The following is a 14,421-nucleotide window of genomic DNA, read 5'->3' on the forward strand; positions in this document are numbered from 1 at the left end:
GAGTGACAAGTGTATTATCCAATAGCGTGAGCAGAGTCTGGCTATTGTAGCCAATCAGAATCCATTTCCGTGTCGCGGCCTGCGGTGTGTCTCGGTGTGTATTTGTCCGCCTCGGCCTCCCCTTGCTTGGCTCTGGCTGGGAAGGAAAGAAGCGGGGAGAGGGAATGGTGTAGTGGGCAAGCAGCTCCGAAACCAGCCCTAGGGAATGCAAAACTTTGTGGCTGAAATCGACCACAAGACCCTGTCTCTGCGTGCCTGAAGACTTATTAAAACATCACCTGGTTTCTCATGGAAGCAGATGGATTTGTGAGGAGGCGTCGGATGACAGCGGAGACTGCAGGCAATGATCCCGGGGTTGCGGGCGCATCTGCCGGGGCAGAAGTTCGATGGCTGGGAGGCAGGTTTTGGGTAGTTTCGGAAAGTATTGTGGGAAGTCTGACACCTCGAATCGGAGGCGAGACAGAATTACAGACTGTTGATTTGATCCGTACAGCACAAGATCAAACAGAGGACTCTGAACCAGACTATGAGGGTTTACCACAGGGAGCCTCCACCAGCACCCACATGTTGGCTGGAGCCGTGGCCGGGATCATGGAGCACTGCCTCATGTTCCCCATCGACTGTGTCAAGGTAGCATAGCTGAGTGGATGATGAGCTGATCCACGACTTTGTGTGTTTGTTCTCTGTGCTTTCACTGACTGTGGACATCATATCTTAGAAGTTAGCCAACATGTTTGTTAGCATAGCTCGTTAGCTAGACACGCTGCAGAGCTCGAGGATGAGGACAAGGTCAGCTAGCGTCTCACACCCCTCTTAGCTAACTTGTTAGCATGCTACAATAACAACAACAATAATAATACATTTAATGCTTACCACACTTTTTATTAGCAGCGAATATTAAAGTCGATTCAACTGTGACTAACATTAGCTGGAGGCTATAGTTATTATGACAACCTTAAAGCTGGGTTAAACACAACATCCCAGTTAGTTAAATATCAAATGAATGTGCCTTAACAGGCATAATATTGCGCAATTAATATGTATATGTGTAAATGTATAAGAAAATCTGAGCTGAATAATTTAATGAGTAATTTAAAGGGTTGTTAAACTGCATCAACCGTTCAGGAATTCCAAAACTATGGTCGTTGTTTACCAAAAGCAAGAGCAACTGGTTGAATGTTGTTGTTTCTATTAACTTCTCCCTGTCAGCCACTGTTACCACAAGAAACAGAAATGATGCCGTGTTTGAGACAAGTTGCCTCTCTCAATCAACAGCGGTTCATGTGTTGACCCCTTCTCTCTCCTCAAAAGACCGTATTACATGGTCGGTTTGTTGAGAGACACACAAAAAAGGCTTCTGATCACATGTGAGTCATACAACTATTCTGGGCTAGTTCTCATCATGTGGTCCTGTTTGTTTTGTATCAGCTAGTTGTATTTGGGAGGAAAGAAAGATAAAGCGGCATGGTCTGTTGCCCCCGAGGTCAGCTAGTTGTGGTCTTGCATTCGTGATGATTGAATAAGGCAGGCGCAGGTCCAGGTCAGGACATAACACAAGTGACAATGAGCTTAGTACAGTCAGCTGTCCATGTCAGACTGAAAAGCTGTTCATATGCTGAAGCTTCATCCATGTCTCTTCCACCTGCAGTCTACCTCTGTTACAGCCTGCAGAGCCCTGAACCTGGAGGCCACTGTTTACAGAGCCTTCTGGTGTGTTTGCTACAAGCTAATCAATCTCAGCTTCTCTCTGTGCAAGGCACAGGAATTTAGGAGCATTGTGACTCAGCAAAATGAAATTTCTTGCCCATAATAAACCAGACATATTATACAGAGAAACAAATATTTCAGAAAATGAAGAAATATTTGAGAGGCACGTTTCCTTGTTTACAGTCAATAGAGGTTTCCCTATTTCCAAATCAAGGCTTCTCCTCGTGTCTGCACTTGTTGTGTAAATACAATTTGGAAAAGGCTGATGCTCTAGTTTAATGTGTCCTAAATCCCAGTAATTAGTTGTGGATTTAAAAAAAAGCGTGTTGCATTAGCAGGTCCGTTAGAGTGTGTACTGCACAGCAAACATGAATGGAATTTCCAGTCATTGAAAGAAATCAAAAAGGTTTTTGTGTATTCTACCAGGATTGATGGAGATTGTGTTTACATTGAGTACGAAGGTCATTGCTTTTTAGATATGCAAACATACTATAGATAAACACAGCGCTGTGCTCAGCTTACCTCCATGCATGCGTATGTAAGGACATAGGGGGATGAATGAGGACCTGAGAACTGAAATTACAGCCTCTCTTCACTCAGTGCATAGACCTGTACCACTGTTAGCTAAAACTTCTTTGTGCCCTGCATTCCTTCGCAGTTGTATAGAGTGACATGAGGCCATGTTTATGCTTTGCTACAGCATTACATGCACACCCACACACACACACACAGATGCACATACACACACGCAGTAGGGTGTAAGTTTGTCCATTCAGCTGGAAGTTTGGTATTTAGGGATTATGTCTCTGCTAGTTCCTCAAAGACAGACACACTCACCCAGTCCCTTGGCAACCCTCACTAAACACCAAATAGCAGGTGCCTGAAACACTGATCCCTTGCGCTTGTCCTTTAAAACAACATTGATTTATCTCAATATGTGTGCATGTATGTGTTTGTTAAGAGGAAGACAGAAAGGTGTGCTTTAGGGTCAGTGGGAAAAGAGGCTTACAGGAAATCAGCTATGTCCCTTTGTGACCTTGGAGCCTGTAAGGCCATACTTCCTTCTATTCAATTATGCATGTACACCAGCACACTCTACACACAATGTCCAACACCTCATTTCCCTTATTTGACCCCTAGTCACACTGCAGTTTTTTAGGACTCTTCACATTGCCATGCTATTTTTTGCAGTATATGTTGTGTTACAAAATTTTAATTTCAAATTAATTCAACTGTGCACATATTTTGACAGTGCCCTTGTCAAAATTTGACTTCACAAACCTTTGTATGTGAGACGCAAGCAACTGTGTTGACTTTGAACTTAACTACATTCCACCTTTTCCTCTTTTCCAGACAAGAATGCAAAGCCTCCAGCCCGACCCCGCAGCTCGCTACAAGAACGTGATGGATGCCCTCCGCCGAATTATAGCCACAGAGGGAGTCTGGCGGCCAATGAGAGGGCTGAATGTGACAGCTGTTGGGGCGGGGCCTGCCCACGCCCTCTATTTTGCCAGCTATGAGAAACTCAAAAAGACTCTAAGTGATGTCATTCACCCAGGGGCTAACAGTCATTTGGCTAATGGTACCATAAAACATACATATGCACACGCAAGCAGTGACATAAAATGACACATACTGTGCTTTGTAGCCATTTTAACCTTGATCACTGTAAATCTGTTGATATGTAGGATGACAGGCCTGACTTGACCAACTTCAAGCCCAATGCCATGCACCCTCAATGAGATCTCTGTGGAGCTGCTGAGTCAGCCTGATGCATAAATAGAGCAGACATGGCCTGACCAGTCTAAAAACCCCTGGCAGGATGTCAAATTGGATAGAGCCTTGTCATAGCTACGGCTGTATACTTTGAGGAAGTACCAGGGACAGTTGGGAGTTCAACAAACCTATTTTGATCAAGTTCATCTTAGTGACCTCAACTCCAGTATAGAAAGAGATACAACCAGAAATTGATTTGCTCTCGGTGTCAACCTATTCCTTATTCCATGTTCTCCCTACTCTCTCTCTTCCCTCTTTTCCAGTGTAGTGGGAGGCTGGGTAAGTCCTCTTTCTCCCATCTCATCTGCTCTCTCCTCTGTTGGTCCTGTCTTTTCAAGCTTTTGGGTTTGGTTCAAATCTCTCAAATGAGCAATGAACTACTTTGTCCACTAGGCGTCTCTCTTTGTTCAGGTTTGGCCTACTGAACTCAGTCAGATGTCAACTATTTTTTACACCTGTGCAACTAGCCTTCAAGTATGCACCAATTCTGCTAATATGATATATGTATTTGTTTAAGCATGACATGCATACCTTTGGGAATAAGCAAGGAAGGGTTCTCCTCTTTACTGCAATGTGTGTTTTTCCGGGTTATCGCACAGTGTAGTAATTTCCAAGTTTTGTTTGTTTCAGGAGCAGCTGGGTGTGTGGCCACTCTGCTTCATGATGCAGCCATGAACCCAGCTGAAGGTACGGTCAGCATTTTATTGTAGACTATTGTGTGTCTGTGTCCACAAATTGGGAATAGAATTAGGATGTGTGTAAAGATATTTTTTCAGTGAAGAAACTTACAGGTTCCACGCCTGGGTCAGCCATCTGCACATGGTGGCCTTAACCCCACAGTCTCATATATTGACTTTCACAGCTGCCTCCACTCCACCTGCCTGAACATGTCCACAGAAGGACATTGGTCAGAGTCTTTGTGTGCAGCTGTTGGATGAGGTGCAGCTGTCTGAGCAGAAGCTGCTACTAAAATGACACACTACATCTTACTGTATGTTTATTTGTTCAAAAGTTAGAGGTAAAGTCTTACTAATTTCTTTCTTTCTGTTTATGTGTTTGTTTGTCACTGCAAACCGTGGAAACATTTGACCTTCTTCATCATAACATCCACCCATGCATCCTTAGTCGTGAAGCAACGCATGCAGATGTATAATTCGCCCTACCGCGGCGTGTTGGACTGTATACGCGCCGTGTGGCAGAGAGAGGGTGCTGCAGCATTCTACCGCAGCTACACCACCCAGCTCACCATGAACGTGCCCTTCCAGGCGCTCCACTTCATGACCTACGAGTACCTTCAGGAGCTGCTTAACCCCCAAAGACAGTACAACCCCTCATCCCACATGTTGTCCGGAGCTTTGGCTGGGGCCATCGCAGCTGCAGCCACCACACCTCTGGATGTCTGCAAGACCCTACTCAACACCCAGGAGTCTGTAACCATCAGCTCCTTGTCCTCAAGCCAAGGCCCCGGCCAGAGCCAAAGCCAAGGAGCCCACAGACAAATCTCAGGCCTGGCCCATGCCTTTCGGACAGTTTATAGGCTGGGCGGCCTGCAGGGCTTCTTCAGGGGAGTCCAGGCGAGGGTCATCTACCAGATGCCCTCCACAGCCATCAGCTGGTCAGTGTATGAGTTCTTTAAGTATGGACTCACCAAGCACCAGCACAACAAGAGGAGATCGCAGCAAATGGAGGCTGAGACGTAAATTGTCTCCTCTCATATCACTCTGCCCTCCCTGTGAGGAGAAGATGAAGTCAATACGCACATAGAATTTGATTGAAGCCCACCTCAGTTGTCCCATCCCTTTCAGACATAGCCGATAAGAAAGACATCTTTGAAGACAGTTTAAATAGAAATGTTCCTGCTACACCATTTCAAGACTAGGCATGGTTTTAGGTATGCTGTTTGTCTGTACTAGGAGACAAACATTTACACAGTGTTATAGAGCTAGTTTATCTGGAGATTTTTTTTTTTTTTTTTTTTTTTAAACAATTCTAGTGACCAGTCCAACTGAAGAAAAATGATGAACGCACAAGTTTTGAGATGGAGATGTAGTCAGCAGAGGGCAGTAGTGGTACTTTAACTGGTAGTTTCACATGCTTTGCTGTCCTAGGATCAGATTTAAGAAATAAAGATGACAACTGACTCTTACAGTTATACAGACCCCTCTCCAGATTCATGAATTCACTTTTTTGAATATCCAATAACAAAATATTACTCACAATAATCCAAGACCAGACAAGTTGTTTGTTTTTGGTGTCTAGTTGGGGCTACACAAAGGCATTCATATATTAATAAGTATTCCATTCACATTTAAATGCAAATTAAGCATGGCTGAGGACATTTTGTTGATGATGCAACTCATTCATTTAATGACTTCGATCAGTGACCAAATACTTTTTAAATCTAACATCATAAACAAAAATGAAGATCACAACATAAATATATATATTTGGATTAATTGTACTGTGCAAATAGTCTAATATTATGATTGGCTCCACAAATGGACAAAGAGACCATGGATCGTTGGGCTTTCCCTTTTTGTTTAGCTATTGCCAGTCAAAAGAATGAATATGAATAATTTGTTTCTTTGCCCTATCAAATGTCAAAGTTAATGATTGGATTTGAAAAAGAAATACCAACTTTCAGTTATTCTGAGGTTTCAGAAGTGTATGTTTATTTTAACTGAAGTTGATTTCTCAAATGTTATTTTATTTCCAGAAAATATATTGGTTTAATTTGTTTTCTTACGTTCCCATTTATATGCTTAACCAACCCTTGTATCATGGAACTACTCACCATTATTGCCTTGTGTACCAGTTTGACAAAGCAGTATTAAGATGGCCATTCCTTTGAATTAACTGTAGCTATCAGCCTCTTTTCATCTTGTGAACTACTGACTGTCGATACCTGTGCTTGATAGTAAACTGGCTGCATAAAATGTACGGAGCTCCAAAAATAAGGAATTTTCCTAAAATGTATGAGGAGTTCAATATCCCAAAAGTCAAATCGTACCCCTGTTGAGTACACATAAATGGAAGCTGTCATTCTTATTGATTGAAGTCTGATTGTTTCTGACACTGAATTGCACTCAAATAAAAACTGAACAGTGGGGCTCTATCCACTGTTCTTAAATGATGGAAGCTCTTTTGATGTATTTCTTTTAAATGTCTCTGAATACTTTACCAATAATGGGAAGATGGCTTAATATAAGACATTTCTTGCATGTTTACAGGTCATCACCAAAGGGATGGTCTAAATTTATTTGTTTTCCTTGTGAATAGAAACTAAATAATTGGATGGATGACAAGTATGCAATGCCCAAACTCACATCTGTACAGCCAGAAACACATTGGCAAGTATGCGTGTGTTTTCAGGTTTCATTTATTTTTAGTTTGAGGCAGGTACAGTTGTTTAGTCTTGAACGCAGGTGCAGATCTCAACTTTGACCCTCAAGACTGAAAACACCATTTGAGCTAGTGGACACATAGCCTGTGTAAAACAGCTAGGAGAGAGAATCTTTGGAATTCAGCAAAATTTATGGCAAATGTTAGTGTAGAATGGTGTAAAAAATGACTATTGCAATAAGCTATATAACATGAAGATTTTTTAAAATAATCTGTGCAAATGTATAACAATGGTAATTGTAAGAGAATATAGAATTGGCTATCTAAATCCAGGCTTGTCATTTTGCCTCATCAGTTTCAGATCAACTTTATTGTCCCACACAGAGAAATTTGAGAAATCTAAATCAGTCAATCCAAAATCAGTAAAATCAAATTTGATATAGAAGTACAAGTGACCAGCTAAGAGACCTGTTGCTTAAACCTGCATGTTATGTAGGTTGATGGCTTGAGGAATAAGAGTTCTTGTATCTACTTAAGATAAAATAAACGTTAATGTCCCAATGGAGATTTGTCTCAGGCAAAAGTGCTACACAGAGCTGCAGTTGAGCATTACATGACAATAAAATACATAGTTGAAAAAATACATAACTGACAGGCCAATACAGGTGCAATACATGCACAAAAGTGGTGCACACAACTGCAATTAAACAATAGCAATACCGGTCATAATCAATATGATTCAAGACCGCTCAGACAATGCACTTGAATATCAAATTAAATACATCAATGCATATGACCCATAAGAAATAAGTCAGCCGTAGTTCGCATTGTAAGAAAATAAATGAAATCTTTAAGATAAAATCATAAAATATAATGTCTACACTATCAGCAGTTCTACTGTGCTTAAGGCACTACAACAGCGAAGCTTGAGCTTGTTCTTTAGTAGTGCAATAGAAGTTGGAACAAAGGAAAGCTTAAAATGGTTGCTTTTACATTTGCTGGCTCTATTGCTTCTTCCTGAAAGTAACAATTCATATTGTGGGAATAATTATTGTTAATAACACCTGTTTTGAGTTGTCTTTGTAGATGCCCCTTACCCCAGGTCAGGTTGTTGCTGTGACTGAATTTAGGGAGAAGGAGATGTGAACTATGCTTTAAAAGTTTTTCTAGCTTTTGGAGGTTGAGGTTCGTGCACAGGCTAGGGGTTGTTTCTTGGTCAATGCCTTGGTCTTGCTCAATGGGGATTGGGTTTACTGTATGCTGTAGTCTTTATGCTCTCGTAAATCCATCACATGAACATAGGTGTCTGATGATGGCAGTTTACCAACCTCTTATCATCCTCTGTCCTGTTTTGAGTTTTTTGTGTAGAGCCATCCCCATGTCAGGTTGTTACTGCAACTGAATTTGGGGTGAAGGGGATGTCTACTATGCTACTGTGGCTCTTAAGATAAGTGCTGACTCCTTGTTTAACATTCTGGCTAGATGTTGCTTCTGGTGTTCCTACTTGATACTGGCTGCGTAGATTTCTTGTACCCGTTGGTAATCTGCTGCATTTGTTTCTCACTGAAAATATGTTCTGCTCTATGACTAAGACTATACCCCACTGATCTTTTATGTTGTAAGTGGTGGTGTGAGTAAAAATTTAGATCTGTGGAGTTGGTTTCCTGTATGCTGTGGTATTTATGCTCTTGTAAGCCCTTTACATGAATACAGGTTTCTAACAATTTCAGTTTACCATCCTGTTTTTGCAGATTAAGAAGCACACAGATGAAATATGGTGGCCTCTGTACCTTCAGCACAAGATTGTGTTCTTGTTATAAATTGTTGGACAATCTCTTTCTCCACTGGAAAACAGATTCAATACATTTGAATTGTCATCTTAAAACACTGAAGGCTTTTTCCAGATCTGCAGAGAATCCAGGAAACATGTATCTCCGTGCAATTAAATTTTACAGATTATGAGATTGGGGAGACACCACAGAGAAGATTGTGTTGCAGTGAGGAGGGAGATAGTTCACAGATATCACAATATATGAAGCCATGAATATACCTCCAGAATTAAAGGTATGAAGATTATGCAAAGTGCATTTTCTAAAATTTCCCAAGTAGCTGGCCTTTAATTCAGTACACAACACTATAATATTAAGACTTGTGACAACTGGTGAAATGTAAATCCGTTTCAATACGTCAGCTTTAGAATAAAAGGAAGTTGGAATGAATAATGAAATCCTGTTTGCAGTAAACATCAAAGAGAACCCAAACGTGGTTGTCTTAGTTGTGACTAACAGAAGTATGTCAAATGGTTTTCATTCTGATCTGTGCACAAATGCCATTATATAAAGGCACTCCCGCAATGATGTTAATAAATTCATTTTACTGTACCAGGTGAAGTTTTAGGTCTGATAGTCTGTACTGAAAAAAAGCCAGACATTTTTATTTGACATAGCATCATTTGACATGTTCACACACTAAAAAATATGATTCAGACTTTACACAAACATCAAAATCTTATGGTTAGTATTTGTGGACACATAAGTTTCAGAGAAGCAGGTTTAACACTTACAGATCGTGGTGAGGAGTGACAGCTCCCCCACCCCAGGCTCTACATACACACACACAAACACGCACACAAGCTTGTCAGACAGACACCTGTTCAAACAGGAGTGGTAATGAACCATTTCTCTCTGTCTCTCTCTGTCTCTGTCTCTGTCTCCCTCTCTCTCTCTCTCTCTCTCCCACTATCTCACTATCTCTGCGTGCATGCACAGTATACAGTATGTGTGGCCTGCCATACTTTCTGCTGTCATAATAGTGTGTATGTGTGATTGTGTATATGTGCACATGCTCTCCTTTCTTTCCAGCTAGTGCTCAGCCAGCTCAAGCTTGCCCACATCTTATGTTACACTGCTCATGAGAGACTGAATCAAAGGTTTGGAAATGGGAAACATGGGTTGAAATCCTAAATGGTGGTTAGAAATAGTCTGATAAAAATACAAAGAAAATGACGTACAACAATAAAAAATGTTTTTCAAATGTCAGTTTTGCCTGCCCTGTTACTCTCGCTTTGCACTCCTCCATCAGTGTGGGAGAGTGTGACTGCTAAGTCCGAGAGGAGTAAACTATTTAGTCTGGTCATTTGCCCCTTTCTTTCTCACTCTTTTTATAGTGTGTGTTTACTCCAGAGATGATAAAGAGAGAGGGGAGTATACATCAGGACACTCATGTATTTATCTATTATTAGCCTGAATATTGTGCAGAGGCAAACAGTGTCACGAAGGACAGAAATATTCAAGGAACATTTGATTTTTTTAAAGCTTTTTTAAAGAGTCAGAATTCAAAGATGGAAGTTCTAGTTTTTATAGGGCCTCAACTACATTTCACAGCCTTATCAGCAACTGGAGCTGGCAGGTGTCATCAGCTGCTCACATGATAACAAATAGCTGTATATGGAGTTTCAATTCAATGATCATCCTCAGCAATGGATGTGAATAGTCTCCTTGATCTTTCTGTTTGCTGACTCCTGATTGATGACCTCTTCCTAGTCAAAACTGTGACTTTTTGTGATTTCTTTAATACTCCCCGCTGGAGGTTTGGTCTTCAGAGTGTACCAGGTCTTAAAGTGGTGAACCTAAGTGCTGATTCCTTGTAAATTCAACATTATGGCTAGAAGTTGCTTCTGGTGTTTACAGTTGATTTAACAGTGTCTGTACTGGTCCTGGCTGCGTAAATGTCTTGTTCATGTTGATAATCTAATGCACTTTTCTTTCTTTATCCTGATGTTCTGTTCTATGAACAAGAGTCTTCACCGCTGATCTTTTATGTTGTAAGTGGTGGTTAGAGTTAAAATAAGGGATATTGGTCTGTGGAGTGGGTTTCCTGTATGCTGTGGTCTTTATGCTCTTGTAAGTCCTATAGACACAGGTGTCAATCGATAGCAGTTTATCATCCTCTTCCTGTTCACTAGTGAACTTGTTGTGTGGGTTGATATTATAGATGTAATGGGTGAGCTGTCACTGTCAGTGTTGGAACAGTGCAGTTTGTCCTTGCACAAGTATGAGATGTCAGGCAGAGTGGAGGCCATTGTGGCTTTTACCACAGTTTCTTGGCAATTGTTATAGGTGATGTCCTCAGTTCTGTCAATCTCATAAATGTTTTGTCATATCAGGAAGAGCACAAGTTTAATTAATAAGATTAAAAATAACTACTTTCCAGTGAAGTGTGCTAGTCCCTGGGCTGTGATATTCTCAAAGTTGGCTGGGAAACTTCATTGGAACAGAGCCAGCATATTAACAGCAACATTAACACCTGCACTATTCCTGCCTGTATTGTAAGTATTGTAGTGCATAGACAAATACAGTAAAATACCGTTGGCTACATGTACATAAATTACTTGATCCCAAATAAATACCAGAATTGTCACAAAAAAATTATGACATGGTTTTGCTTGGGTGATTTGCTTTTCTCAAGCTAGTGAGGGAATAGCTTCAGTTTTGCTTCCACAATAGCTACCTATTTCAAAGGTAGAAAAGCTAGGGAGGATCTCCACACTGCTGCCCTGCACAGAATAGGTGTTTTGGTGCTCCCAATAACCAGTTTGACAGAGGAGTTTGAATGTGCAAAGGCAAGGCTGTAAACATGTTTATTTCTGCTGTGAAGTTGGGCATTTTAACACAGGTGTCTATAGGGATTGAGTCACTTTTGGAGCCAGCCTCAAGTGGCCATTTGAGGAACTTCACTTTTTGGCACTTGGTGTTAACTTAATTTCAAACCCTGGAGGTTGCTGCATGGTTTTGTCCCTACAAGCACCTGGCTGACACTGCATCCAATTCTAGTGAATGGGTGTGGGTTAAAGGAAGTGAGGGACTGGATTATAGCAAGGTAAGTGGAGAATCTTGAAAAGTTTCACTAGTGGTGTTCTACATTGCAGTGTATGTTATGTTGTTTGCTGGCTTGGTTGATTTGTTTGTTGACAACATGCTGTTTAGCTTAGCATGATGCTAGGTGATGGTGCTAGGTTAGCTAGTGGACATGAGTGTACTTTGCTGCTTGCTTAGGTGAAGCAGCAGAGGAAGATTCTTTGTTTTGCTGTTAGCTGATGGTGCTAGCTGGTAATGCTATAAACATAAACAAATATAGCTTGCTTTGGAGGATTGTGTTGAGTTTGTTTGTGCTGGTAAAGAGAGGGATGGTTCTAGGATACTATAACACATTGTTGAGCTTTCTCTGTTGTGGGCCAAACTCAGTGAAACATCATTTTAAGAGGGAGCACACACCATTAGATTATATTCCAGTGCTACAGTTGCCGTTAAAATCCAACTAGTGCAAACAGTAGCCATTGCCTATAGATATAAGTAGATACATAAGATAGACTAAAGTGTGTGTACAGTAGAATTAGTCAAACGAAACATGTGCAGGTTGATATTATCTATATTGGTATTCGATATAGAAAGATGACTCTGTAGACTTGCCTGCACTCTTACACCCAAATACAACTTCATAGAGAACCATTTTCTTTTTTTCTTAAGTCAGGTCAAGAAACATGATTCATGCATGGAAACGTTTATCATACCAGAGGGGTTGCTCATTAGTGGCCAGTTGTAAAGATTGTGTAACTGTAGATCAACTGTGATGGTGGCTGGGCAACTGATGGCCTTCAAATGTAACTGCCTATCAAGCCAGACGAGCCAGTCATTAAGTAGCAGGAGTTTAAGCAGCTGAATATGTACTATTTGCTTGGGCCATGGCAGAAGTTTCTGATATAACTATGGGATCTAGATAAGGAGGAATCACATCTTGACTACTGAGCGGGCCATGGCATTCAAATAAAACCAGCAGCAGTGAGCCAGCCAATGTATGTTAATCTAAGCAGGTATAATGCATACATGCTTTAACCATGTGGCACAGTGTTGTATATTGTTTTGTGAGAAATTGTTGATTCATAAGCTCAAGGTAACTTATTTTTGTCACTACCTTCTGCTTCACACAGAGAGAATTAGCTGTGAGGAGTTATACTGTGTATATAGTGAATGCATAAACCTAACTGATAAGGTCTTTGTGGCTAAGGTGTTTGTGGCTTCACTCAAACATCAAACATTACCCACTTTACCCTAAGTCCTTTAATGGAAGTATTACAGTAGGTCAACCAGTATGATCACTTGACTTGAGCATTTTAAATTGATACACACACAAGAATGAAGGTGGATTTATTGTACTCAGAGTGGCATGGTTTACACTGTCAATCATAATTACTCTGAGGTGTTTACCCAGTGGGTGTATATGCTTCTGCATGTGCACACCTCAGGAAAAAAAACTGTATGTATATGTGTGAACTTGTCATCACAATATGTGAGTGTGTATGTGCTCTATATGTGCATGTGGGAGTGTGTGGACTAGTATCTGCTGTCACCTAAGCCAACTTGTAACACTTTCTCTCCTCTTTGAATCTACTGAAGATTGTGACTGTTTCAAGGCCATCATGTCTGATAGTATTTGGATAATCACACATACACACTGCATATAATTGTGTTGGTTTAAAAGGCCCATAAGCGTTGATAAAGGTCTGGCAGACACATGTAGACGCTCCCTTGTGTATTGGTGTAAGCTCTTGTTTTGGAAACTCAAGACTCCCGTCAAAGCCCCTTACAGCAAGCAACTGTGGAAGAGTGTATTTAACATACACACACACACACACATACTCTCCAACAGTACTTAGGAATGTGAACGCCTGAAGGACTATGGACCTCAACACCAACTCACTCAGTCGCTTGCCTTCTCCTCCTTTCATATTTATGGCCCTTTTGTTGCTTCTCTTGTCAGATCTCTCTCCATATATTAATCCAAATCATGACGAGACCACTCAGTATAAATAACAAAGTGATCCAGGATTACGCCATAATGTCTACTTTATTTCGTTGCCAGCATCTAATGGATGAGGTGTGATTACAGGCTCTTCATCTAACTCACTGGGATACACACAGACACATACAGGTTGTGATCTCACACTCCTCGGGAGTGCTGCTGGATAAAGGAGCCTGTTTTTGTAATCACTTTGGCTGTTGGAGTCTCCCACTCTGGCCAGATAGAGCAACTTTTTAGAGGAAGAGAGGAAAGCAGAGAACAGAGTAGAGCCAACAAGCTTGTTGGTGCATACATTTAGCAAAACCTGATCCCATATAAAAATCTCCAGACAAGATAACTGTGAATTGAGATGTTATCTCTAATTTTGATCATGTTTCATTCCCATCATTTAGCACAGGCTACAGTTTATTGGATTTATGCAATTTGATATAAATAGTATTTCTGAGAAAAGTGGGCTTTTCCCCAAGTGCTGCTGAAATATTATCTCACACAGATCCAGATTAACCCACAAGGGGGCTGTGGGCCCCTAACACTCAAGGTTCTCCCACTTAATCTGGCAATAAAGTGATCAAATGCAATGGTATATACAAAGTATTTTTATATATTGGATTTTGGCACATGACCCCCACCTCCCTTTAACAGTCAACTTTCTTGCAGTGAAGAAACGTGAAGTCCTCCTTCATTCACAAGTGTGCTTTGTTTATTGTGACTTCACTTGGATTTTTGACCTTCACTTTG

The 14,421-nt window shown here is 40.9% G+C and overlaps 1 protein-coding gene across 1 annotated transcript; it reads left to right on the forward strand.

The window, feature by feature from the left end:
• Positions 1 to 117: 117 nt before the first annotated feature.
• slc25a28 (solute carrier family 25 member 28) lies at positions 118 to 6,616 on the forward strand. The gene is made up of 4 exons (XM_053332712.1): positions 118 to 630; positions 3,061 to 3,289; positions 4,114 to 4,170; positions 4,609 to 6,616. The coding sequence occupies exons 1-4, from the start codon at positions 289 to 291 to the stop codon at positions 5,181 to 5,183; spliced, it is 1,203 nt and encodes a 400-aa protein (XP_053188687.1). The 5' UTR covers positions 118 to 288; the 3' UTR covers positions 5,184 to 6,616.
• Positions 6,617 to 14,421: the final 7,805 nt, after the last annotated feature.

This window comes from Scomber japonicus, chromosome 14 (assembly GCF_027409825.1).
Source record: "Scomber japonicus isolate fScoJap1 chromosome 14, fScoJap1.pri, whole genome shotgun sequence".
NCBI lineage: Eukaryota > Metazoa > Chordata > Actinopteri > Scombriformes > Scombridae > Scomber > Scomber japonicus.

What these genes read in the sequence shown, in the direction of transcription:
- slc25a28 (XM_053332712.1), top strand. Translation starts at nt 289, where the DNA reads ATGGAAGCAGATGGATTTGTGAGGAGGCGTCGGATGACAGCGGAGACT. An exon ending in TCCCCATCGACTGTGTCAAG is followed by an intron (nt 631 to 3,060) that starts GTAGCATAGCTG and finishes CCTCTTTTCCAG; the next exon opens with ACAAGAATGCAAAGCCTCCA. An exon ending in TAACAGTCATTTGGCTAATG is followed by an intron (nt 3,290 to 4,113) that starts GTACCATAAAAC and finishes TGTTTGTTTCAG; the next exon opens with GAGCAGCTGGGTGTGTGGCC.